This window comes from Petromyzon marinus, chromosome 17 (genome assembly GCF_048934315.1).
Source record: "Petromyzon marinus isolate PM22_M1 ecotype Great Lakes invasive population chromosome 17, UKy_Petmar_22M1.pri1.0, whole genome shotgun sequence".
In the NCBI taxonomy this organism is placed as follows: Eukaryota; Metazoa; Chordata; class Hyperoartia; order Petromyzontiformes; family Petromyzontidae; genus Petromyzon; species Petromyzon marinus.
In genome coordinates this window covers 19,420,777-19,447,641 of record NC_133683.1, presented here as the reverse complement: position 1 = coordinate 19,447,641, position 26,865 = coordinate 19,420,777, and the positions used below count along the sequence as shown (strand labels likewise).

General features: G+C 50.6%; 1 protein-coding gene across 7 annotated transcripts in view; it reads right to left on the bottom strand.

Annotated features, from left to right (window-relative positions):
- The window catches only part of LOC116943205 (SPARC-related modular calcium-binding protein 1-like), a 65,550-nt gene that overhangs the window by 14,859 nt on the left and 23,826 nt on the right, over window positions 1-26,865 (bottom strand). For 5 of the 7 annotated variants that reach the window (XM_076067710.1, XM_032955871.2, XM_076067709.1 and 2 more), the window contains exons 4-9: window positions 26,731-26,830; window positions 24,129-24,179; window positions 15,193-15,279; window positions 13,110-13,196; window positions 369-564; window positions 87-172 (exon numbers count right to left, since the gene is read on the bottom strand). In XM_076067710.1, coding sequence (XP_075923825.1) covers window positions 87-172; window positions 369-564; window positions 13,110-13,196; window positions 15,193-15,279; window positions 24,129-24,179; window positions 26,731-26,830 — 607 coding nt within the window. The remainder of the gene's footprint in view (window positions 1-86; window positions 173-368; window positions 565-13,109; window positions 13,197-15,192; window positions 15,280-24,128; window positions 24,180-26,730; window positions 26,831-26,865) is intronic. The other 2 variants (XM_032955868.2, XM_032955872.2) reach the window with 2 other exon arrangements.

The window sequence follows — 26,865 nt, the reverse complement described above, 5'->3', positions numbered from 1 at the left end:
TGGGACTAACGCCATCTGGGGTTGTACCGCTGACTCTGTCTGAACGTGTGCGACGGCGATGATGCACTCCCCCCCACCCCCCTGACCTGCGAGGTCCCTCTTGTCGTAAGGATCCTCTTGCACGGCACCTCTTGACCTCGCGTTGGGCTCGCACTTTGGGGTTTGATACCTGCTGGAGGACAGAGAACGCTCGCCTTAGAATCCTACACACGGGCCCTGCGTTCAAGGATCACAAGCGCCACGGGTGGAGTCACGGTGGAGCCACGGCAGCGCCTGTGTGCACGCTCAGATATCGGCCAAGACCTCGTGGACACGTGAGGTGGCCAGGCTGGCGGCGTGAGTGAGTGAGGAGCGTGCGGAGGGCGTGCCTGGTGGAGGATCCCGGGATGGGCCGCCCCGTGTCGACGAGCACGCACCAACAGTATCCCGTCGTCTGGTAGCACTGCACGGGCTGGTAGAGCCCCCCACCACCGGCGCACTCAGGCACGAACGCACCCTCACGCGGGTGCTGCCTGTCCTCCTCCAGCACCGACTGCCGCTCCTCCTCGCACGAGCGCGACTTGTCTGACCGCGGAAGAGACGGGCGGATGAGGCGAGAGAAGGGGGGGGGGGCTGGTGGCTGGCTCGTTAGAGGTCGGAGCCGCGCCGAGCCGCCGGCATCCGCCGAGATCACCGCGGTGGCTAGGAGATGTTAACTGCCTCGTCTGGTATACAAGAGGTCGTGAGTTAGATCCCGACCCTGGTGTTATTTGTATATTTGGAATTTGCCTGTTCTCCCCATGGTCAAATGGATTTTTCTCTGGGTCCTCTGGTCTTTCCCTCCACATTTAGAAATATTATTTTAGAGTATTTGGCTGCTATAAATTTGCACTTGATAAGCCACTTCGTTGAGCTATCATTTGCGGTCAGGTCGCTTCTGCAGAAAACCTCTCGAGCTCAGTGGGCCTTACCTGGTTTAATTAAAAAAAAAGTTAGTTTTTAGTTTACAAACAGCAAGTGACAAATTGTTCTGGTTTTGAGGCATGATGGTTCGAGCCAAAAATTGATTCGTTATTTTATATTGTGGTGATTGTAGCAGTGCCTCTAGTGGCGGAGCTGGAATCCTTCCCAGCCAAGTTAATCGTATTCAAAGTTGATTGATTCTTACATCGTAGCGCAATTTAATTGATTCATTAATTTCAGTGTCTGTCGTGCCAGCCTAATAAGATCAATGGCGATCAGTAACAATGCTTCAATCATCATCAGCTGTGCGCCGCTAGTCTAACAGACGACACCAGAGCGGATGAAGCGGGTCGCGTTCCCAGGGGCCCCGTTTGAGAAGCTTTGCAGCAGCGTACGCAGTCAGTAAATATGGAGCATACACCATCATGCGAACTCCGCTCATCTTCGCAGAAGCGACTTTTGGCTAACCATCGAACAAAGACGTTCACCTTCTCTCATGCTTTCAGATGCACTTCTGCGCCCATCCGGAATGCTCTTCATTCTGATATTAGGAAACCACTGGAGCTATGCACTTTTAAATCTCGATTGAAAACTAATTTCTTTACATCTGTCTTCTTGGTTCTCTCGGTAAAGTCACATAGAAGGGAAATAATAAAATAATAAAAATTAAACATAATAAAATTCTCACGACGTTTTATTTGATCATGTTTTATTTTTATTATCCTTCTACGTGACTTTACCGAAATAAACAAGAAGATGAATCCCTGCAGTCACGAAAGCTTTAAATCGAACTCTTTACATCTGCTTTTTGTGTTTAGTTTGTTGTCCTTCCCCCGCACCTACAATTTAGTTGGCTGCGTACGGTGCGAAAGAAGTTAAACATTCTGCACATACAAACCAAATCCCAACACATTGTTAACCTGAAGGTTATAAGCACTGTATTGTTCAAGGGAAACGTTTAATCTTTTTTTTTCTAGTTGTTTGGCTAATTCGTTGTCGATTTATTTTAGAGCGTGGGAGTAAATTGGGAGTATCAGGAGGAATCCACGCGTACGAGGGGATGACAAGATTATATAGAGTGCAAAATAACCCCTTCATCCACGCTCCTGCAATGTCTTCAACGTGTCCCGAGCTGCAACTGGTAGCACTGTATAATTCAGGCTGCAAATATTTAAACAGTGCCGTCATTAACAAACGCTGGCCGCGTTCTGTTTTTTTTTTACTTGTTTAATTTAAAAACAGAAATATTTAGCTAACAAAACCTAGTGACCACTGTAGGAATGTGGAATTTCCACCCAATGACTCAGGCCTGGCAGAAGGAAGTGTGCGTGAATGCGCATATTTGCTTGTGTGTGGGGAGCAGTGGTTAGCGTGCTGCACTGCAAATCCAGTGAAACGAGTTCGATGACCGCTCGGGAGCAACACGAGGGCAAGTGTTTAAACATTAGCACTTGGGAAGCAAGGCGGCCGGGTGTAGTTCTGGCCACCCACCTCCATCGTGTGCTCAGTTTGCCTTCATAGGTGTTCGCTAACAGGACTTGACCCCAAGAGACTGTCAAGGCTATAGGGGGATCTTTGTACGTGTGTTCATTCGTTCGTTTCTCAATCCGCTTGTCCTGGTGAGGGCCGCGGTGGCAGCGTGTTGAGTAGGGCGGTCCAGACCTCCCTTTCCCTGGCAACAGACTTTTAGCTCTTCCTGGAGAATTTCCAGACATTCCCAGGCCAGCTGAGCTACATCGTCCCACCAGCGTGTCCTGGGCCGGCCCCGAGGTCTTCGCCCAATGGGACGTTGCTGCTGCTGCCCGGTAGAGTTCCGGGAGGAGTCTATCGGGGGGCATCGTTACCGGGTGCCCGCACCACCTCAACTGGCTCCTCTCGATCCGGAGGAGCAGTGGCTCGACTCTGAGGCTCTCCCGGACTCCTCCCAATCACGCCTCTCCAGGTAGCTCCATCGTTTCCCACGTGAGCATTGAAGTCGCCCAGTGAGACTGTGGAGTCGGTGGGCGGCACTTTGTCGAGCACTACAGGCCGAATACTCTGAACTGCTATTTGGTGCATAAGCAATAGACAACAGTCAGAGTTTTCTTTTCTGAGACCCGAAGTCTCATTGAGGCGACCCTTGGACAAACTTCAACTGAACAGCTCCCAGCCAGGGGCTTTGTGAGCATCCCCACACCCGCCCAGGGGTTACTCCGGAACAGGAGACCACTCCCGACCGAGGAGTTTGGTTCCAGTGCCAATGCTGTGTGTGGAGGTGAGGCCAACTATGTCTAGTCGATACCATTCCACCTCCTCCACCAGCTCCGGCTCCTTCCTCCCCCCAGTGACGTGACATTCCACATCCCAATACCGAGTGTCCATTGCCCAAGGTCCACTCCGTCTGAGACCATCCCTCTCCCTGCCATACTGACATCACACACCCACCCCTCAACCCTTCGTCCTGCGCATGGTGGGCACGTGTGCGTGCGCATTATTGAATATTTGATTGCACGCATGCATGTGTTCCCCACAAAGACAATGATCTCTCCATATAGCCGACTTGAACTGTAGGGACAAGTGCTGTTAGCGAGCACCCATTCAGCACCACACCCAGCTGCTCTTGTTTCCCCACACCGCACCTGGTATTCATTTAAAAGCCGTGTTGATCTCGGGGAGAGCTGGGACCAGTTTAGATCTCACTCACCACTCGTGTTAGCCATGGGACACCAAGTAGCTGGCTTTCAGAGCAACCACCCGCTAAGACGACCGCTGGCGAGGTGCGATTTCTTTTTCCGGCCACACCACTCCCTCCTCGGAGTTGCATGCGCCCGGCCTCAAGAAATTGTCGCCTGCTACAGCAGCCGCAACAAAAACGGCGGCAGCAGCAGCAGAGTCTGCGCGGCTGATCTTCTCTCCTTCGTCTGTGCGTTTGTTGCACCGCGCGCGGCAGCGGCAAGGTGGGGGGAGGGATTCGTCTCCGTTCGAAGGGAAGCGGCATCCCGCACGCCACCCAGTCTCGGGCGAGCACAGGAACAGTGGCAAGGAAAGCTTAGACCCCGTCCGGAATCTCCGCATCGGCGCACAGCCGCCGCTGGCCCCCTTTGTTTTAGACTGGGGGGGGGGGGGAGGGGGGGGTTGTTTTGTTTCTCCACGGAACAGAGGCGGCCCTGTGCTCCGGTTTGCGTTGCGCACAATCGCGGGTTAGATTTTCTGGAAAGATTCCCCCCCCCCCCCCATTAGGATAATTGGAGGGCCATTACCCGTGGAGACTAAAGTGCCCCCGCCACCGTTTTAAAGCTCAAAGTGTTGTTTATTCTCTTTATCGGACGCACTAAAAGCCCGTTTAGTTATTTTTTTTACTTTTACTTTACATCGCCGGGGCACAACGGCTTCATCAAATAACAGTTGGGAACAAAAAATAAAGTTTGAAAAGGTTATCAGCCCTCCCCCGCCACTCCCCCCGCTATTCTTCGTGTGAACAGAGAAGCAGGTTGAGTGAGTGCCACCGCACATTATAGTGCTGTTAAGCAGCGACTGTTTCATCTCATTCATTTGTTCATTCGCGTATTCATTCGCGTATTCATTCTAGCGTCAGGGCCGCTTGGTGTTGTGCTCGCAAGGCACTAAAAAGTGTGCAGGAATTCGGCTTGTGGCAAATGCAGTGCTCCAAGATGACGTGGTGTATGCATGTTGAACTTCTTTTGCACCGTACGTAGCCAACTGAGGCTAATCGGAGGTGCGGGGGGAAGGACAACAAACGGAACACATCAAGTTTATCCTCTACGTGTTTCGTCTCTCAAGGACAGAGAAAGGTATTTAGCAACTCAATTATTGCAATACAATTGCGAATGTGTGTGCAGCGTTTAAGTGTAACTACACCTCGAAGTGCCAAAGAAATAGGGGAAGACATGTCGACCTAGAGAGTTCCTGAGCAGGTTAAGGTAAAGCAGGGAATGTGGGAATACAAATCTGCAGGCCAGAGAGGGAATTCGGATGACCTGATGTTAGAGGTGCCAAGAGACAGCCGTAAGAGGGAGGGAAGTTTTGGCTGGCCTTGAACAGGAGAAAGGATGGCCAATGTGGGGATAGCCAAGAGGAAGGGGATTTCAGACAGTGGAAGCAGTAGCAGAGAATGTGCATCCTCCTCCTCCGCTTACTGGGCAAAGGTTTACTGACACGTTTGACAAAAGGCCTCACTTGCTGGAACAGAGAGCGATGAGAGGGGGGAGGAGGCGTGGACGACCCTATGAAGAACCTTGAAGATGGTGCGGGGCGATCTTGTAATTGGTCGGGGGTTGGATTGGGAACCAGTGGGGGATCAGTGTATCGGGGCGACGTGGTCTCATTTAATGAATTATGGGTGTGGATGACGAAGTTCACCGTTGAATGCATTAATCATGAGCTGAAATGCACAATAACTGGAAGAGATTGTTATATTCCATTGGTCTTGTGTGTGCGTGTATATATAGGGAGCGGTGGCGCAGTTGTTAGCACGCTGCGTTACGAACCCGGCGACGGTAGTTCGATTCCCGCTCATGGCCACCACCAGTGACGTTTATCTGAACCGGTCCTGATCCTCCCCTAGGTCTACTCAGCCTTAAATGCGTACCTGGTGCAGTGTGTAAACATCTGCACTGAGGAGACAAAGGCGGCCGGGTGTGCTGCTGGCCACTAACACCCTCGTGTGCTGTGCCAGCCTTAATATGTGCTCGCTAACAGCACTTACCCCAACAGACTGTTTCAAGCTATACAGGGTATTTTTGTTTTACACACAAAGAACTATAATTGTACACTTAAGCAAACATGTTAAATCAGCGATGTGTGTTAAATGTAAATATCTAGCGCAAAGATGTTTGACAATGTGTAGCTTGTTACATATACCATGAATCTATATTGCACGTGATGGCTGTAGTTGTATGTGCGGATGATTTGCAATGAGCCGAGTCCCTGTCGGGCTCCAACTGTGCCAGTTCTCTCGGCCAAAGGCAGCACGTGGTGCCGCCCGGCGTGCAGGTAAAGCTCGTGTGATTGTTTAACACGTGACGTGCATGTAGAGCTCGTGTGATTGTTTAACACGTGACGTGCAGGTAAAGCACGTGTGATTGTTTAACACGTGGCGTGCAGGTAGAGCTCGTGTGATTGTTTAACACGTGACGTGCAGGTAGAGCTTGTGTGATTGTTTAACACGTGACGTGCAGGTAGAGCTTGTGTGATTGTTTAACACGTGACGTGCAGGTAGAGCTCGTGTGATTGTTTAACACGTGACGTGCAGGTAGAGCTCGTGTGATTGTTTAACACGTGACGTGCAGGTACAGCACGTGTGATTGTTTAACACGTGACGTGCAGGTAGAGCTCGTGTGATTGTTTAACACGTGACGTGCAGGTAGAGCTCGTGTGATTGTTTAACACGTGACGTGCAGGTAGAGCTCGTGTGATTGTTTAACACGTGACGTGCAGGTACAGCTCGTGTGATTGTTTAACACGTGACGTGCAGGTAGAGCTCGTGTGATTGTTTAACACGTGACGTGCAGGTAAAGCTCGTGATTGTTTAACACGTGACGTGCAGGTAGAGCTTGTGTGATTGTTTAACACGTGACGTGCAGGTACAGCCCGTGTGATTGTTTAACACGTGACGTGCAGGTAGAGCTTGTGTGATTGTTTAACACGTGACGTGCAGGTAAAGCTTGTGTGATTGTTTAACACGTGACGTGCATGTAGAGCTCGTGTGATTGTTTAACACGTGACGTGCAGGTACAGCCCGTGTGATTGTTTAACACGTGACGTGCAGGTAAAGCTCGTGATTGTTTAACACGTGACGTGCAGGTAGAGCTTGTGTGATTGTTTAACACGTGACGTGCAGGTAAAACTCGTGATTGTTTAACACGCGGGTGGAGGGGGGGACGTTGTGATGGGTGGGACACGTGGGCGGGGTGGAGGGGGGGGGGACGTTGTGATGGGTGGGACACGTGGGCGGGGTGGAGGGGGGGGGGACGTTGTGATGGGTGGGACACGTGGGCGGGGTGGAGGGGGGGGCATTGGCTGGCGATGGGGAAGAAGACGTCAAGCGGGATGGTGGAATATTGTCAGAGAGGCCCTCGGAGGTCTCGGCCGTTGGTCTTGAAACAAAATCCGTGAGATTTATCAGAAGGAGAACGAGCGTTGGGCTTGTGTGGCGGTCTTCGCGTAATTAGTTTAACTAAATTGTTTTCTTTCGCTCTGATCGCATCGGGTCAATGTCAAATTGGTAGCGATAACCCTCCGCCACCCGACAGGGCCAGTCAAATGGAATTGTCACGTGGAGAAATATGCCAATTGATTCGATTTTTCAGCGTACTGAGGTGCAGAAGAGGAAGATTTAAACAATTTTATATATTAATAGTAGCAAGAGTAATAATGATATGTAGATCGCTTGCTTTTCAGCATTTCGGTTTGGTGTAAAATCAAATCAATGATCATATTTGCCAACGTGACAACTTAATTTGTTTGGCTCTTTTTGGTAGTGGAAGCTAATTGTATTTACATTTTTACATTATGCCTACACGATCTAGCCCAAAAGAAACGAACTATGAATCATATTTGTCATGAAAGCATGCATATGAAATTACAAGTGGCCGTCTTGACCTATTGACCTGGACCTTAATTTTGTGGAAGCACTGAGCAGTACGTGTTCACGAGACTCAGATGGCTCTGATAATCAACGTTCGATTATCCAGGGAAATGGGAGGAGGAGGGATGGCCCAGATAATGTTATACTGGTAGGAACCTCCTGGTTACTACACCAGCCCACAGAGGATTATTGTGTCCGTCCGTCGTGCATCCAAAAATGGGAGGGGTGGGGCGGGGTGGAGAGGGGAGGGGTGGGGAGGGGCTGGGTGGGGAGGGTGGGGCTGGGTGGGGAGGGGAGGGTGGGGAGAGGCTGGGTGGGGAGGGTGGGGAGGGGCTGGAGGGGGAGGGTGGGGAGGGGCTGGGTGGGGAGGGGCTGGGTGGGGAGGGGCTGGGTGGGGAGGGTGGGGAGGGGCTGGGTGGAGGGTGGGAGGGGTGGGGCTGGGTGGGGAGGGAGGGGCTGGGTGGGGGGTGGGTGGGCTGGGTGGGGAGGGGCTGGGTGGGGAGGGGCTCGTCACCCCGTGGTGCCCTTATAAAACTCAACGTTTAACCTAGTCACGCCGGCTTGTGCCCGCCCTCACAGTCGGGCATATTTGCGGAATACACCACGTGGTGGTGCCGCCGTTGACCCTGGCCATTGACCGAGCAACCCAACATTCCTACCAGCTCCCTCCGCAGGAATGTGCTACGTATGTTTAACTTCTTTCACACCGTATGTATCCAACCGTGCTAATTGGAGGTGCGGGGGAAGGACAACAAACCAAACGCAAAAATCGTTTCTAAAGAAATGAGTTTTCAATCTAGATTTTAAAAGTGCATAGCTCCAGTGGCGTCCTAATATCGGAAGCAAGAGCGTTCCAGATGGCTGCAGAAGTACATCTAAAAGCGCGCGATGCGGTGCCCGTCTTTGTTCGATGGTTAGCCAGAAGCCACTGTGCGGATGCTGAGAACGCCATGTGCGGCAATGGCACAATTGGGATAAAAATTTGGTAAAATTATAACAGTTACGAAAGCGAGAGCAAAACCATTCTTCGGCCATTGAAGGGTGCAGACACTAAGGGACATAAACAATCATGCGAACTCCGGTCATCCTCACAGCAGCTTTTGGCTAATCATCGCGCGCTTTCAGATGTGCTTCTTCAGCCGTCTGGAACGCTCTTCCTTCCGATAAGCCACTGGAGCTAATCACTTTCAAACCTAGATTGAAAACTTATTTTTTTGAACTGCTTTTTGCGTTTAGTTTATTGTCCTCCCCGCACCTCCAATTAGGATGGTTCGCTAAGTACGGTGCGAAAGAAGTCCACCATACATACACACACGTACCTACGGCAACGAACTTGAGACTCATTGAGGAATTCGCAGTCACGGAGCGTGGAGAAATAAGCCCTCCAGGTAATTAGCGCTGCAAAGTCGATGCCAAAAAAATAAGCAAACTTTCAAAACGTGCCAATTTGTGGGATTCTGCCAGCCGCTCGTAATTTGGCAAACCCCCCCCGCCCCCCAACCTTTGGCGTGGGCATGAGGGCCCTTTTAAAAGGACCGTGTGAGTGAGGCGGCTGGTGGGCGCGATGGGAGTGGTTAAGGATGGGGGGGGGGGTGCACGATCGAGATGGTGGCGGTTAAGAGTCATCGTGCTTTGGGGCCCGCCGCGATGCCGTCAGTGTGTTCCTACGCACAAGAACCGAAACCTCACATGCCCCCTGGATCTTGGATGATATAAGCCCCCCCCCCCCATCTCACTGCACAGAGCTTTCATCTTAATTAACTCACTTTATTTACTCTATGTATACGTGATGTGTACGTATAGCTGGTGGTCAGAATCAGAATCTTTATTTATCCTGGATAAATCCGATGAGCCATGAAGCTCTTTTGTTTACGGATGTCCAGTCAATTAATCCATTGGCGCGTCAATCGTCAGGGGCTGTTTGTGGCTATACTTCACCGTGCTGGTCAGCGCAGCTTGGTGACATCGGGATGGGAGTGGGGAACAGCTCAGATATCACTCGCCACCGAAGTTGGCCACGTGCCGGGAATCAAATTCAAAGTTGCCACGGTTATAGCGCGGTGTGTAACTCGCTGCACCACCACTCCCCACACTTTAGCTACAGCAAGGTGAGAGAGATCATTGAGGTTGTGGCTACTCCCATCTCTCGCAAGGCATATTGCCAGTGTGGAAGAGTAAGCCAAATACCCTCTAGAGGGAATCTCTAGAGCAGCGTCTAGTGAAGGCCCTTCTGCCAGAAGTAGAGCGAGTAAGCAATTTCAGGGCTGCTTCTTTACCACCTTTGCCTTGCCATTTTATCATTGTTATTATTATTCACGGACATCTGTCCACCAAGAGAGACGATCCCACAAATCTGACCCAACCCGACTACATTTTGGAAGCAGTGAAGGAGTGGTGTGGCCAAGCGAACGAGCCGCGTCTAGTTCAGAGGAGTTCTCTTCTCAAACCCAAAACAAAGACGAATCCCGGTTGGCTACGTACGGTGCGAAAGAAGTTCAACATACGTCCATGCAACTCAGCTTCGTTTGCAATTAACTTCCCCGCTGACAGGGATCTAGAAACTTCCCAAGGAATCGGTGGGAGCGGTGGGGGGAGGGGGTAACAATATTTCAAGCTTTTTAAGTAGGGCCCTACATTAATAAGAAACATAAAACATGAAATGTATTGTTTTTGGAAAACATCAAGAAATACTAATTTATGGAGTTTCAAGGGCGGCAGTCGATTGCACTATCGCCCCCCACCCTACTCCTGGTATCCACCACTCCCCACTGAATAGCAAAAGTATCAGCGGTGGTGCTAAGCCTAATTAGAGGCAGACAGGCAAGGGAGGCTCGACGAGACATTCTTGAAGCAGGAGTGAATGAGTGGGAGAGCAACAGGGCTGCGGAGTAACATTTGGCGCTGATAAATGACCCACGTGTGGACACGTGGATTCAGATTATCCCCAAGAGGAGCGCAGCAGACAGCTGCTGAGAACTTGAGAAATGAAGAGGCGGCTGGCACGGGGGACACGGAGTAGAGACCAGAGGCCAAATCCTGTGACTCCCAGTACTGCGGTCTGAATGCATATTTGAGCGGAACTTTGTCCTACTGAATTTCCAGACCAATATTATCCAGCAGCAGCAGCATTTGTTTTTTTTATTTAACAGCAAGCAAACTGGACGGGTCCAAGGAGGTTTCAAAAACCTCCTTGGTGTCATCAGCAGCGTCAGGCTCGGTGAACAAATGCCGACCCGCTTATCAGACGTTATTGTCAAGAGCGCTCCGTCGAAACGACGGGACCCCATCCGAAGCAGAGAAAGCAAACATCGCGTTGCACAAACTCGTCCCCGGTTGGGGAGCAGCAGGCGTCCCCCGTCGCACGCCCCCATATTTCACCGCAGCGTTGTTTACGGCACTCCCGGCGTTTGTTTTGCCCGTGCGGAACGTCGATGACCGCTGACGCACGCGCGAGCAAATTCAGCTCCCTGGCAGAGCAACCGCACGACCTGCACAACGTCCCCCGTGACACAATTCGTTGAGCGATGGCGCTCGCTGTGATGTGACGCGCACAGCCGCAAGATGTTTAGCGACCTCGCCCGGTATACAAGAGGTCCTGGGTTGGATCCCGATCCTGACGCCTGCTGTATATTTGGAGTTTGCTTGTTCTCTCTCTCCTCGTGGTCGTGTGGATTTTCCTCCGGGTCCTCCGGTTTTTTCCTCCACATTGAGAAATGTGCGTTCAGATTAGTTGGCCACTGGTATACATTTCCACCACGTATGCCACACTTTGTTGAGCTATCATTTGTGGCCAGGGCCGCTTCTGAAAAATAGCTACATAGCTCAATGGGTCTTACTTGGTAAAATACAAAAAAAAAGTTTAGTTTTAGTTTCAGCATGCGGCGGTGCCCACAATGAAGGTGTTGAATCCACGCAACTGTCGTTGGAATAAATTAAAATAAAAACAAAAAAATAAAAAATAAAAAATAATTCGGGTCACAGCCGTTTGTAAATCTACTGCGTTTCCCAACCCCCCCCCCCCCAACTCAGTCCATCCTGCGGTATAAATGCTTACACCACAGTTTGTCGATTATGAGGTCGCATGCGGTGGGGTAAAGTGCGAGTACTCCAACCTATTCCAGCATGGAAGAGAAGGCCAAAAATACTCTCCAGAGGGAGCTCTCTAGAGCTCCCCAGAGTGGAGGCCCTTCTGCCAGCAGTGGTGTGAGAGAGTAATTGCAGGGCTGCGCCTACCTGCCATTAAACTATTGAATGAAGGCCTCTGATATTTGGGGGGTGGGGGGTGATACGACCCTACTTCACCACGCAGGTCAGTGCGGGCATGGTGAAGCGGGGCGAGTCCCAGAACCAGTTCGGATATCACTTGCCACTGACAGTGGCCGTTACTGGAAATCGAACTCGGCCGACCGAAGTCATCGCGCAGTCGTTGTACAAATCAAAATGTAAAATAAGTCAAGGTCGTATCCCTGCTTCAATGGGCAATGGTGCACTGCTTCTCTTTATTGCCAATTCTGAGGCGGTGGTAGAAGCTCCACGTTCCCATGGCAGTTGGAGGCCGCTCTCTCCATCTATGACGCACAAGGTGACCGATGCCGACTACCCATTTTATTGATCCCAGAGGGATGTGGCTCAGTTGACCTCCAACCCAGGTTTGAATTCCCAACCTTCCCCAGTTGTGGCTCACGTGCTCCTGGACACGCAGCCCCGTCGAGCTGCAGCGGCGTTGCTCATTCATCAGCGACGGGAGTGACTGTCGGGTGCGGTCCGGAGCTGTCGCTACTCTCAGAAGCGATGGTCGGGCTTCTGAACGCAGCTCATAGACGTGTGTTGGGATCCAGCTCACTGCCCTCATACCACTATCTGAAGCTCAGCCACTTCACTCTATATGCAGGGTTGGGGGGGGGGGGGGGATACATTATTGATCCGGCATTGCTCTAATGCTGTGTATGACGGGGGAAGTAATTAATATATATTATATATAGAGAGAGACTTGGTCACATCGCTGCTCTCTGCTGTGCGCCGTGCCGACGTCGATACCTCCTTTGCACTGGCACATGCGAGTCGAGCTAGCGCGGGGCCGTCGCGGTATGGACGCCTTATCCCACCGGCTATTTGCCGTGCCAAGCCTCACAAGAAGACGTCTGAATCTGGCTGTGGGCCAAGCAGGGCCAGGGGCGGGGCCCAATGATGCGCGCATCGCGTGAGATGTCACTCGGTACCCCGCGTGTCGCCGTGCCGCCTACGCGCCGCACCTCGACTGGCGAATGGCACGCGACGGCAGTCGGTAACGTTGCGAGGGACCCGGGGCACCGCCGTGTCCCTTCCGCACGGCGTGTCGCACGGCGTGTCGCGCGTCTCGTCGCCGGCACGCCTCGACTGCCGCAGTGGGAAAAACAACCACCGGAGCCTCCCGAGCTGCGCTGGGCGCAGCTCGGCACGGGCCTGGCGCGGCTCGGTTGTGCGGTGGAAAACGAGGCATTAGCAACGCTCGTAGCTCATGAGGCTAAACGGTGGGTGGGGTAGGGGCAGGGCTCCTCGCCTCTGTGTTGGCGTTTGGTGTGAGCGTCACTGTCCGTGTTACCGGGATGCCTGGAAGAGGATCCGTTGGACCGTCCGTCGCGTGCACTCGACAGCTGCTTGCTCCACAAGGTGGGAGCGTTTATTATGTCTGAAAAAGAGACACGGCCATCAGGGAACGTGAGTTCGTCGCCGCAGCCGCACACTCCCGACGCGACGGGCGTACAAAAAATATTTGTGCAGCGAGTGCGGTTTTAAAACGCCGCAGCCGCTGCATGTGATTTACACGTCATTCCGTAAATGGGTGTCGCGTGACTCTTAAAAGCTTCGGATTTCAGCGGGCATCTTCCTTTGGTTTACGTACAGCAAAATAACAAAAGTATCTTCGTTTCCTAGTAAACTAATGCATCGGAGAGTAAATTCTGGCGAAATATATTGGAAACATATGCTGTTAAAAATCCATTAGAATAAAACTAAAATGACATTGGTGACGAAAAAAAAAATAGCTAGTTATCCTCGTCTTTAGCCAAGATAAACAAAACAAACATTCTAAAAGGCAAGAAGGTAGGGAACAAACGCTGCACTCAGGAGTATAAATAATTCCCAGAGGATTTGCATCGGATTCTTGATGATCCCAATGTGAACTTTGGAGATTTGTTTGTGAATGTTGATGAACTATCAAACGAGGCATTTACACGCCGAGACAAAGATGTCCCTAGTATAGCCTTGTTAGGGCAAGTGCTGTTGGCGAGCACCTCTGTAGGCCATCCCGCCACACGAGTAAACATGCAATGTTGGCCCAACGTCAACCGATGTTGGCCCAACGTTGCATGTTTCCTGGCGGTGGTGAGGTGGCGGAGGTTGGTGGCCAAACACCAGGTACCCCACTCATTTAAGGCTGAGTCGACCGAGGGCACCAGTTAAAATATTCGGGAATCCAACTCAGGTGGCCGGCTTCACGGCGCGGTGCGCTAACTGCCACACCGCTCGCACAAAGAGCGCCCCGTGTAGGCCACGCGGGCTGTTGAGGAAAGTGCCGTTAGCGAGCACCTATGAAGGCTGGCCCAGCGCACGAGGGAGTGGGTAAGGAGCACCACTCCCAGCCTCCTTTGTCTCCCCAGTGCTGATGTTTACACACACCACACCAGGTACTCATTTAGTGCTGAGTCAACCTAGGGAAGACCAAGCACCGGTCCCGATAATCGTCAATGGATATTGGTCACGAGAGAGAATCGAACTCGGGTCGCTGGGTTTCACAGCCCGGTGCGCTAACATCTGTGGCGCCGTTCCGCTACTCGCGCACAAAAACAAAGACGCGCACACACACACACACACACACGAATGCGCACATATGCACTCACAAACCCTGCCCAAGGAAAATAACCTCTTTAACGGTCACTTGGAAACCAACATGATAGCTTGGACTCTGTTTCACTTAATTCGCAGTGCAATGACTCAAGACAATGTGGATAACTTTCCAATAAAATAAGAACTGCGCTGGGAGTGCAGCGTTGACCAAATACAAGTCGCCATTGTAAACGCCACCCTATATGGCTTCTAAAAGGAAAGACACACAGTGTGCAACGCGTTACTTGATTATTTGCAATCCACTGCTGGATGAAGACCTCTGGGTTTATAACGCAGTGCTCTAACCACTTCGAAGAGTGGCCCCTAGTCTGGTCGGCCACCCGCTCTGTGCTGAACAAGGGCAATTTTTTTAAAACGTTACAATCAATGGCTGAGAGTTGACTCGCCTCATTATCGGTGAATTCGTTCTTTTAAGTAACACCAAAATTCTCATTCATTGCCACTTCATTAACCCTCTCCCGTTCCGAAAGGTCTGCAAGTTGCAGGGTGGAACGCGCAAGCAGTTCAGCGTTCATTTGATTTGGAGGCGGACCGCCGCTGTTTTAAAAGACACTGTCCTCACCGCAGAGAACCGTAGCGACAAACGCGCGCACTCTACGAGAGCTGGCGCCGAACTATGCCGCACGCCCTCCCGCGTGGCCTTTTTCATTCGGATTTCGTTCCGATGACGTACGCGTACGGCACCGGAACGGGAAAGAGTTGATCATTCGTGTTGCAGTCTCTCCCTTGCCCTGAATGCACCCCCCGCCGCCGACCCCCCCCCATCCTCAGAACCTCACCGTCGTCATCGCCGAAATGTGGCTCCTGCGTGGGCGTGGGTTTGGAGCCGTCGTCTGCGTTCAGAAACAGGAAGAATTGAAAGGAGACTGACATTATTGAGATAAAGACAATCTACTCCTCAACAAAGGTGGAAAACAGTTTTTTGCCCGGCCACGCACACAACAAATTTCATAAATATATACAATTATATATTTTATATATATTAAATATATATAACCATAACGGTGTAAGTTTACGAGCGACGTGGATCCACAGCATGGGTTGCGTCCTTGGCAATGCTTGCGGTTCTGTGCCGCCCACACAGATGAGGGCCCACCAGCGTTTGATGAGCGTTGCATAGAGGCACTGTCGCCGAGGTGATAGGACATGCGGTGGTTACGTGAGAACACCAGCGATCGTGGAATTTAATCCTTGGCTTCCAGTGTTTCTAACATTTATAAACTTCGAATAACACATTTGCAATGTACTAAAGTAAATAATGGGTCGGTTAAAATATTTGTGTTCATAATAGGATATGCTTGTTACTCTGTGTGTAGGGATTCATCATCCCCCGGGCAATTTGGTGCTTTGCCGTGATTCAGGCTTGCGATTCAGTGCACGAGTCGAGTTTTTTTAAAGCAAAGTAAATAATATAGCAGCCTCCAGTAGATGCCGGTGTCACGCGAACCCCGTTGCGTAAAACGCACGAGAAATCTCGCAATGATTATTCTCGCAGCACGCGATTCAATGCGAGTGTCGCGAGCCTCCGAGAATCAATGTCAATCGATCGGTGATATTTGTTACCGGTCGAAATAAGTCCACTCGCTCCGACCTCCCAGCCAGTCCGTAGATATAGCTGGTGGGGAGGGTGAACCTCCTTCTCCCACGACTGCTGCTCAGTCTACCCCAAAGTTCGCCAAGCTGCGGAGGTCGGTGACCATGACCACAGCAGGGGAGCCAAGCGAGCTGGCAGGATGGGTTCGGTGCCAAACAATAACGATGGACATTTCTGAAGAGGGGAATTGGTTTGTGATGAAATAAAAAAGCAATAGGCCTCCCCGATGGGCGTTTGACGGGTTGCACCGTGCCGTTTTAGCAGGATGTTTCGACGCGTCGCTCCACATTGCTGGGAGCTTCTGATTCAGTTCCTGAAGAATCCCCCAGAACGCAAAGCGAAACGTCGAACAAGACGCGGTGTCACCCGAAAACAGCAGAGAGAGAGAGAGCTCCGTAGTGCAGCCGCGAACTCCTCTGCAGTCGTGGAACGAAACATCTTCTGAGTTTGGTTTATTCGTCGAAATCGACAAATACTCATGAAAACTCGTGTGAATGCCGTAATTCGTGCGACATCCATATATTTTTTTGAAGCGGCTCCTTCGAACAACAACGAATCTACCCCGTTATTATTAACCAAGGGAGCGTTTCATTGAGTCTCAATTTGCTCTCAGGAGGGTCCTGCATTTGGATGTTTGACCAATGCCATTACTGATCATTTAGCTTGTGAAAAAACTTCACAAAAAGCCACCATGCATACGGGGGGCGCGGGGGTAACACTCAAAACTCCGCACGAATGGATATAATAATCGATTGCTCACCGGCCACCTCACATCCCACGTCTACAGCATGGGTAAGTCTGAAATATTAGTACTAACAAAACCCCACCTTGCTTAGCTTCTGAGATGTGACAAGTTTAGATGACTGCAATGGATGAGTTTCCACTCTATGTTCGGCTGAAAACAGTTACATAACACCGGATTGTTAAAATGCATGAATGATTCGTCAGTTATTTACAATCACAAATTTCTTGTTGGTAAAAAAAAGTTATGGTCTTGCCCCAACAGCTATTGCCTGCGAGCAACTGATATCCTTAACCTAAAATGACATACTGAGATTTTCAATAAATCGCGGCTATAAACCTTCCTGATTTAATGCTTATTGGGTTTGGTTTGCATAGGCCCCCGTGGCTAAATGAAATACGTACGTCACGTCCGGAGGGATAGGACGGACTGTCACGTCTAAATGACGTGCACATTGTTTGTTTATCCATACGTAGAACTCGGCTGTCTCCAAACTTTTGTGTCACTCCTATTGCTCAGTGTTTTCAAGGCACCGTGCTGTGGACATGTACTCTCCTAACCGAAATCGGTCAAAGTATCCTTGGCTGCGCTTTCTATCTGCTCTTAAGAAAGACCAATTGCCCAAAACATGTGCTTGATATATTGTCTTATTTTATGAGGCAGTGTTAATGGCAAAATATTTCTTCAGTCTGCAAAAGGAGTTTGTAATTAATACGTATGGCAAACGGTGTCTTCAACAGCATGATGAAACAGGAATCCCAGCATGCTTTGCATGTCAATATGACACTTCCAGCCTTGTGCACATTCTGTACGGACGAATGGTGATACCATCTTGATATGCAAATACTTCAATTACATGGGGTATTTCCTTCAGTTAAGAACGGCTTTCTATGATGTGCGGATTACTTTGCGGATGAGAAATGGATCGTTAATTTAATCCTATTACCCGCATTTTTTAATGAGAATAAATGGAATACAACCCCCATGGAAAATGACATCCCCCCCCCCAAATAAGAGGAGTCCTCCTGCACTTAACTGTTTAATTATACGGGCCCGCAAAAATCTTTCGTCATTAACGCTGCCTCATAGCAGAACCGCGGTACAAAATGCGCGCACTGATTTACTCACGGCTGTTGCATTGCTCCTCCGGCTGGAGAAAGAACTTGAATTCCGCCTTTTTAGAATTCGCGAAAAAATTCAAAGTGGTTTTTGAATGCGACGCAACGAGGATGAGGAGGAGGGAGGAGCGAAAAAAAAACCCCACCGCGGAGAAAATGTTGGCTTTTCTGAATCGAAGGCGAGGGAACAGAGGGGGTACACATTGCTCGCCAGCGCTGTTAGCGCTCGCAGACAGCACTTATTTCCCCAGGGGGACTGCCCCCCCCCCCTTCCAGCCAGCCTCCCATTACCCTGGCTGGGTCACACGCGCTACGATAAATACATCAGCGGGCATCGGCTCACCACGTCGGCGAGCGGGCGGACGGCGCTGACTAAATTATTTTTTGTTTGTTTATAATCCATGTGAGACCCGTGCTATTTTGCGATAATTAACGCCCTGGAATTAAAATCAATAGCCGTTGAAAAAAAAACACGTGTCTCTATTGTTGTTGTTGTTGTTCTTGCTTTTTTGTGAAATGACAACTCTGACTTTGTGTGGAAAAAATAAATACCCCGGTTGCGTGCGCGCGTGTGTGTGTAATGTTATAATTTAAAATCGTGATGTTTGCTGGATGCTTGCAGCTGACACGAGACATATATAATGCATTTTTAAACGGAGGAAATTTGAACTGCGAAGCGTTCACGCACTGCGTACGAAAAGTAAGTTGTGAATTATTGGTTTCTTTCTCCCCGCGGAGAGGGCTTTTACAATTCGAGAAGCCATGGGACTCGTTAACTAAATTCTTCAGAAATTACTGTTGACATCGTTACAGCTAATGCCCTAAGTATATGCTTGCAGAAGCCCTTATTCATATTTCTTCTCATTTCTTGAAACGTTGGACACCTCAGTCAGCCAATAGACACGAGGGGTTAATTTTTCAAATGCATTTTGTCATTCGCGCCAAAGACGAATATTACCTCAAACAAATATGAGTGTAATTTCTTCCCAGTATGCATATTTTCGTGATGTCTTTTGACTGGTTGAGTTTATGCACCTTCGTTTATACACAATTGTTTATTTGATACGTATTTAAGGCCTTTCCCAATTCCAGACTGTGGGCCCTTCGTCTGAGCACTGAGAGAGTAAAGAAGGTTGTGGCTTCATGGTTTTATCTTTCGGTGCCTCAAAAAAAAATACCCGTAAGATTTAAGGGAAAAAAAAGTTGGGTTTTTCTAAGTAGTTTTCCCGTTATCACATTTCTTTGGAACGCTTTACATTTATATTTTCTAGTATTATTATGATGATCATAATAATAACATTGTGATTTGCAGCCCTTTCTCAATCCACTGCTGCATTAATGCCTTCCCCATGCAGTGTTGGGGGCGTGGGAGTTGCTTGACCATACTTCACCACACTGGTCACTGCGGGTTGCTGAGTGAGGGTGGGGCCCAGGACCAATTCAAATATCACTCGCCACTGATGTTAGCCGTGATCGAGAATCGCGTTCACAGCACGGTGCCTGGACCACTGTTCCACCCACATGCTTAGTAACGTTTACGAACAAATGCTTTTACATAAGTTCGCACAAGAAACAATTAACCAGCCTAAATGTGTTTCTGTGAGGCGCATGAGTGACGTCAGCACACAAAGAGCTCATGTTTGTGAATGCAGGTGGCTCAACTGTGTCGCTAAGCACGAACCATTGGCCCAAAGTTCAGACCGTGGCTGAGTTATATAATGCACTTTATCCGGAAAGGCCTCATTGAGTCTCAACAACTCTTTTACAGGAGGGTCCTACGTTGGAATGTTTGGCAAATGTGTGATCGAGAGTGTTGCGCACGTTGGGGGGGGGGGGGGGGGGGGTGTGAGGACACTCGGGACACGTCCATGCCTTGACACACGTTGTTACGTAACTCGTGAGTGTGCAGGCGGTGCAACTGCACCGAGACCCCACGGCCACCGAGCTACCAAGCTGCGTAGAGGAAATTAAACAGGAAGGGGTCGGGGAGGGAGGCCATTCAATCCCCTTGCAGCAGGGCCTGTGTCAACTGGACTGTGTCGCTGGAGGGACACGATCAAAAATTCGGCACGGTGGAGTCAACAACCTACTTGCTGTACTTCACCGAAATGTATGGCACATTGCTTTTCAATATCCTTCCACCGCGTGCGCTTTGAAGAAATGGTCATTTCCAGAAACATCACCCCCCCGCCCCTCCACCCATCGAGGCCACGCAGGGTTATTTGATGAAGATCTCGAGCATCACGCCACTCGCTACGCTGCCACCTGCCGGCCAGCTTGTATCCCCACGAGTCTCTCGTGCAGCAGCTGCAGCAACAGCAACAACCTCGCGTGCCGCGCGACAGTTCCACCCGCTTGGCTTAACCGCGGCTAATCGGCATTGCGGAAAGCCAAGCAAGAGCACTTACTGGTTGACGCCTGTCACCCCCCCGCCCCAAACCCACTTAGACTCCCTAACCGTGCGTCGCCCTCCGCAGGGCGCCGTTCTCCGCCGGCGTCACAGCGCCGCGGGAACCCGGCGGTGGTGGCGGTGGAGGCGCCGTCCAGCAAGGCGAACGTCCTCTCGCTCCCTCTCGCTCCCTCTCGTCCTCTCGCTGCTCCGCCGCCGCCGCCAGAGTGTCGGGCCCCGGGGGGGGGCGGGCGGCACCCGTGAGTGATGCCGGCGGCCCCCCGGGACCCTGGTGGCTACGGCCGCATCGCGTGCGCTCTGAGCTAACGGCGGGCGAGGAGAGGCTGCACGCGACGGAGCGCCAAACCTCGTCGCCGCAGCTGTCTGGGAGCGGGCGGGCTGGGGTGGAGCGGGCGGGCGGGCTGGGGTGGAGCGGGCGGGCTGGGGTGGAGCGGGCGGGCTGGGGTGGAGCGGGAGGTGGCGCACAGCAGTGGTGCGGCAGAGGCGGAGGGTGGGGAGCGTCCCGCGAAGCGAGAGGGAAGGGAGCAGGAAGGCGGGGAGCAGGGAAGCGGGCGCCTTAGTGGGGTTAGTTAAGCGACCGTGACTCTTGCGCGTAGCCAATTAGAATCAGAATCTTTATTTATCCTTGAGAAATCCGATGAGCTATGAAGCTCTTTTTTCCACAGGTGTCCCAGTCGCCAGTGCGCTCAGCCAGGGGAATTCTACATTAGCAGGAGGCGAACACTACGCAAGCCATTATTTCTGCATTGGAATTTGCAAAAATAGTTTCTCTCTCGTCGCAATCAGACATGTATGCAGTTTGTGGCTTTGTTATTCTTTCACGCTTGCCCGTCATCTCGAAGGCAACTCTATTAAAGTGCACTTCTGTGCGAATTTAATCTGCTCCAACAACATAATGTGCAGTGAATTTGGACGAGACGGCGGTGTGGCTTGAATTTATTTGAAGGCTTCCTGGAACGAACTTGCGACAATTATTGTGGACGGCGAAGGCTACGGATGGCAAAAAAAAACACAAAAGCCTAGGCATGTAAATTGCACTCAAGAAGTTTAATTATCTCCATTTTCTGTCATTACCGCACACAGGCCACATGCCCTAGACCTGCCAGCGATGAAGAAGCCATGGCCACCGATATGTTTGAGGTCACAAACAAAGACAAACATCCCCCGTAGAGCCTTAACACTTTTTTGAGGCTGCTGTTAGCGAGTAGCACCTATAAAGGTCAGCACAGCACACGAGGGGTGGGTGGCCACCACGCCCGGCCACCTTTGTCTTCTTAGTGGCGATGTTTACACACTGCACCTGGTACTCATTTTGAGGCTGAGCCGACTTAGGGGAGGCCCAAGACCGCTTCAGATATTCGTCGCTGTTGTTGGCTGTGAGCGGGAATCGAACTCGGGTCGCCGGGTTCGTAGCACAGCGCGCTTACCACCACACACACACACCACAAAAACAAACGCTGTCTGCAGAGTTATAACAAAAAAAAGAACTTCGTGCCAGTTTATGGGCTGAATTATTTTCATCAATTCGTTTATTGAACAGGCATACCCATGCGGAGAAACGAAATGGCTCGGGAGTGACCGGACCTCTGGGTTAACAAGCATTTACTTCTAGAGCAAAATATTAGCTTGAGCGTGTCAGTGAGCACAAGACGCGAGATTCAACGACCCGTGGCTTCTGCCGAAGAGCAACGAGCCTGGAATATACACCTCGCATAAGTTATATTTTTGGAGGGGGGTGGAGAGGAAAAAAATTGGTTGATAAAAGTCACGAAATTAGATTATTTATTTACGTATTACGTTTTGGCCTTGAAAAAAATGAGGTCCTTATTTTACCTGACCCAAAAAAAGCGAGTCGGCTAACGTGAGTAAGTTGCATAAATCAGGGGGAGGAATGCAAAACATTGGTGTTGATGCATAATCCATGCATTCCAAATTTAATTTGTGCTTTAAACAGCTCTCTCGTTTCTTTTTCTCCAGGAGTTGGGTTTCGGTCTCGCCGGTGGCCCATACAGCTGCTCTGTTTCACGGCCGGGGGTCTGTTTATCGCGAGCGGCACAACACATGCGCATGATCGGCAGCTCCGATATACGCCGGCGGCACGCTGGCACGGAGGGCTGAACACACTGCCATGCCCTTTTCGAGGGGCGCTCTGTGCCCAACGAGCTGTCCAAGTGTCCGGCGTAAGTAAATGCAAAAAAAAAACAATGGCCCGTCACCGGCAAACTTTCGCTAGCACCAACGAAGGCCGACCACGGCACACGAGCGGGTGGGTGGCCAGCACCACGCCCGGTCGCCTTTTGTCTCTGCAGTGGCGGTCTTTACACACCGCAGCTGGCACTCATATTTGAGGCTGAGTCGACCTAAGGGGAGGCCCAGGACCGGTTCAGATGATCGCCACTGTGGATGGTCGCGAGCGGTGATCGAATTCGGGTCGCCGGGTTCGTAGTGCAGCGCGCTAACCGCTACAACCACAACATCACTGCCAACATCACTGCCACCGACACCAACATCGCCACCACCACTGCTATGACCACGACCGCAACTTCTGCTAACCACTGCCCCCACCTTCACCGCCACGGCCCTACATCACCACCGTCACTGCTGTGATTACCACAACCACCACCAAGACCGCTATCACCACTGCCAATCCCACCGCCACTATCACCAGAAGTTATCATCATTAGAACGACCATCATCATAACCACTATCACGACTACCTCCACCATCATCGCAACCACCACTGCCACCATCATGACCACTACCTGGCCACTGCTACCGTCACTTCTACCACTACCACCGCCAACACCACGAGCACTTTGACCAACGTCACCACCACGACCGCTATAGCCAGCTCCACCACTGCAAACACTGCCATCACTTCAACCATTACCACCATCATCATCATCACCACCACTTCAGCCATTCCCCCTGCTCGTGATACCCCCCAAATAAGGAGCAGCGTTTGTTAGGCCACACTGCACAGCAGATGTGAGATTGAGCATTCGCACGGCTGCTAAGGCTCCCACCGTGCCTGGACAGGTGCTCACAGACTGCACAAATCAAAGCCTGCAGAGAGGTCGTACGCACATCGACGGATGTCTGTGTGTCTGTGAGCTCCGTCAGCAGGATCTTGAATCGGTTAATACCGCTAAAGCCCTTGTGTTCCCTTTAAGTTATTCGAAGCTGCGTCTCTTACAGCGAATATTGTGATCGGTCACTCTGTGCGATTGCTTGGAATGTTGATGACACAATCTGTAAAGTAGTGGACTCTAATGCGGAGATGTGTTCTTTTTGTTAAGTGGCTCAGCAGCAGCAGGGAGCGGTGAGGCAGGAACGCGGGCACCAGGCCTGTAACTATGGCGTCAATTCACCGATTTAAATCTATCCTTACTCTCGCGATATATTCATAGAGTCACGTGCGCTTTTAAGGTTTCAAATTATGCATTCATTCAGTTTCGTTTGGAATTGGTTCAGGTGATCCCTGCGGCCTCGAGGGTCGCGACACCATGGAGCGATGTAACAAAAAATTAAACAAAGCGGCACATTCTGGCTTCGAAAACGCATTTCGTGCTCATCCGCGTAATTCCACGGGGGGAGGGGGGGGAGGGTGCAAATCGTTACAGCCCCAGTTGTTGTCTCCAGATAGCAAGCTACTACCAGCGTGGGGCCATCAGCAGGAGGTCGGAGACCGTTGGGATTGACCGCGTGGTGAGCAGGGGGTGGGGGGGGGGCAGCGTAGGGGTGCTGGTGGTAACGGGGGGCGTCGGGTTGGCAGGGAGGGGGTTATGTGGAAAGGGGGGAGCGGCGCCCTTAAAGAGTGATCGCGGAATTGCCTCCAGGGCTCCATTTACCTTTTCGGCTGGGATTTCGGTCGGACCGCGGCGGCTTCTCCCCGCTTGGGCCTGCGCACACACAGACGGACGTGCTGATTGCGCATCTCAGCTGCGGCGTTGCGTTTTTGGCGCCGTGGGTCCCAATGCGATGGGTTGAACGGGGGGACGGGGCAGTCGTCGCTAAGTCGTCAATGGGCCACTGTTCCGAATGTTCCTCCAGGGGTCGAGATCCATCGCACCCAACCAGGCCCCCTGGATAAGGCACGGGGCCACATCATCGGTGCACGATTACCTGCAGGCACCGGGTTTGGCATGGGCATCCCCTCTGGTGAACCCACGTTGGGTCGGCTTTTGTTCCAGATCCGGCTTTGGTTCCGGATCCGGCTTTTGTTCTAGATCCGGCTTTAGTTCCAGATCCAGGTTCTGTTTCAGATCCGGCTTTAGTTCCAGATCTGGCTTTGGTTTCGGATCCGGTTTTTGTTCCAGATCCGGCTTTGTTCCATATCCGCCTTTTGTTTTGGATCCGGCTTTTGTTCCAGATCCGGCTTTTGTTCCAGATCCAGGTTCTGTTTCAGATCCGGCTTGTGTTCTAGATCTGGCTTTTTTTTTAATTCGGCCTTTGTTCCAGATCCGGCTTTTGTACCAGTTCCGGCTTTTGTTCCAGATCCGGCTTGTGTTCTAGATCTGGCTTTTTTTTTTAATTCGGCCTTTGTTCCAGATCCGGCTTCTGTTTCAGATCCCGCTTTTGTTCCGGATCTGACTCCGTCACTCGACCGCAGGGCAACGTGAGCCAGAAGGTCTGGGCAAAGACGACTAGCCGCGTGCCCGAACAGGGCCCAGAGGGACGAAGGCCCTCTATGTTGGGGAGACCAATGTGGGATGTGACGGTGGTATTTGTGACTAAGTCAAAAATTATATGGGTGGGGAGCCCCCCCCCCCCCCCCATGTATAATTCCCCCGCCCGCTCCTCCTCTTCTTCTTAGTGGTGCAGCGGGCACCTGGGTTTATTTGGGCTGTAGGCCCGCGGTGCAGTTGCACCGCCTGCACGCTTGAGAGCTCCACCGCTGGCGCGAGCTTCCGTGCCCAGCAGTGCTGCTGCAGCGTTCTCCGTTTGTTGGGAACGTTGCCCTCGTCGTGATTTTAACGCCGCTGGCGACGTTGAACAAAAAAAAAAGAACTCATCGATTCCTTGCCACGAGGGTTTTTCTTTATAATATTTGGTAGAGTGGTGCCTGAGTGAATAGGACAAGGTTTAAATGCTGGTCTGTTATGATTTCCGTGGTTCATTTATGTGAAAAGGGTAAATAATTAATTAAGTAATTATAAAATGCCGTGTGACCGTGTGGTATTGTGAGAATGTCATTTGGACTTTTTTTTTTAAATAGTCAGGCCGCATTTTTATTATTATTAATAATAATATTATGACTTTGGCAAGCGCAATACAAAAAAATACATTTCAACGCTTGATCCTGGGGCAAAAAAGTGCAGCTGCTGAGTGAAATTTTATCACCTTGAAAAACACATTCAGCCATACCCATTGTTTACACGCTCTTGCAAAAATGTTTATCCGAAATACACCAGAATCCCTGCACGAGTCACGGCGTAGAGCTCCCATGATTATGATAAATTTTTAAAATATGAACGGTGCGAATGTAATGTGCGCTTAAAAGTATGAGCTATCTGAACCTTAAAGCACAAATAGTTCTAACTTGCAGCACTGGCAGCGTAAAAACGTGAGCTAAACGTTTGTATTTGGCACAACGTTGATGTCTGCTGAGCGATAAGCGTGTTATAAAAGTACTCGATACATTGTATAAATAAATACCTATAAGTATATATGTATAAATAAATACATATACTTCCGTTCCATCTTTCCACTCAAAAATGTAATATATTTCGGTCCATCACCCGCTGACATTTTAGAATGATTTTGACCGGCATTATTTTTTATTTCAGCGAACAAACAGTGTGCTAGCTTAGATTTTCTGGGTCTCATCAGCAGTCAGGCTCTCTAAACAAGGTGTTGACGCCAGTGCAGAGTTTGCTTAAATAAACGTTGCTGCTTCGTGTAAGATTAGAAGGCCATTACGCAGAGAGACTAAAAGAACAACTTTTTATTTTCTGTGTTGGGCTGAACATTGGAAGTTTATTTGTTTCACTATATGGAATGTTCCGCCGCAGTGCTGAGTGAGTTTTCACTCAGTAAAACGTTTATATGCTTGCAAACGCCGTAATAGATTCCACCGTGAAGCCGCGTGACGTGCCATTGTAGAAACAGCATTTTCCCTCATTAAGCGACGCGTTGGGTTAATCGTTTGTTTGGTTACACAAACGGCAGTCACAATTTACTCGGTAGAAACTCACAATACGTGCTTAACACCATTCTACGTTGATCTATATAAAATCAGATCAATAGCAAAGTGAGAATAGACGTTCCCCTTTCTGGCAATAAAACAGGTGTTAGGATTATTCCAACACCAAATAGACACCCAACATTGCAAGGCATCGTCTTGATGCTGGTAAAAAAAAAAAAAGGTCCCATAGATAATAAGCAAAATGCACCAAACACAGAGCAAAGAAACAATAACGTGCAACATCTGACCGCAACATCTCGTGGCACCTGTGCACTTGGGCAGCTTGTTCTTGACCGACGAGCCACCCACGGGCCTGCCGTCCGGCGTAACGCACCAGCAGTAGCCCGTGAAACTGTGGCACTGCACCTGCGGGGGCGAGGGAACGGAGACCCGGCAGCGTC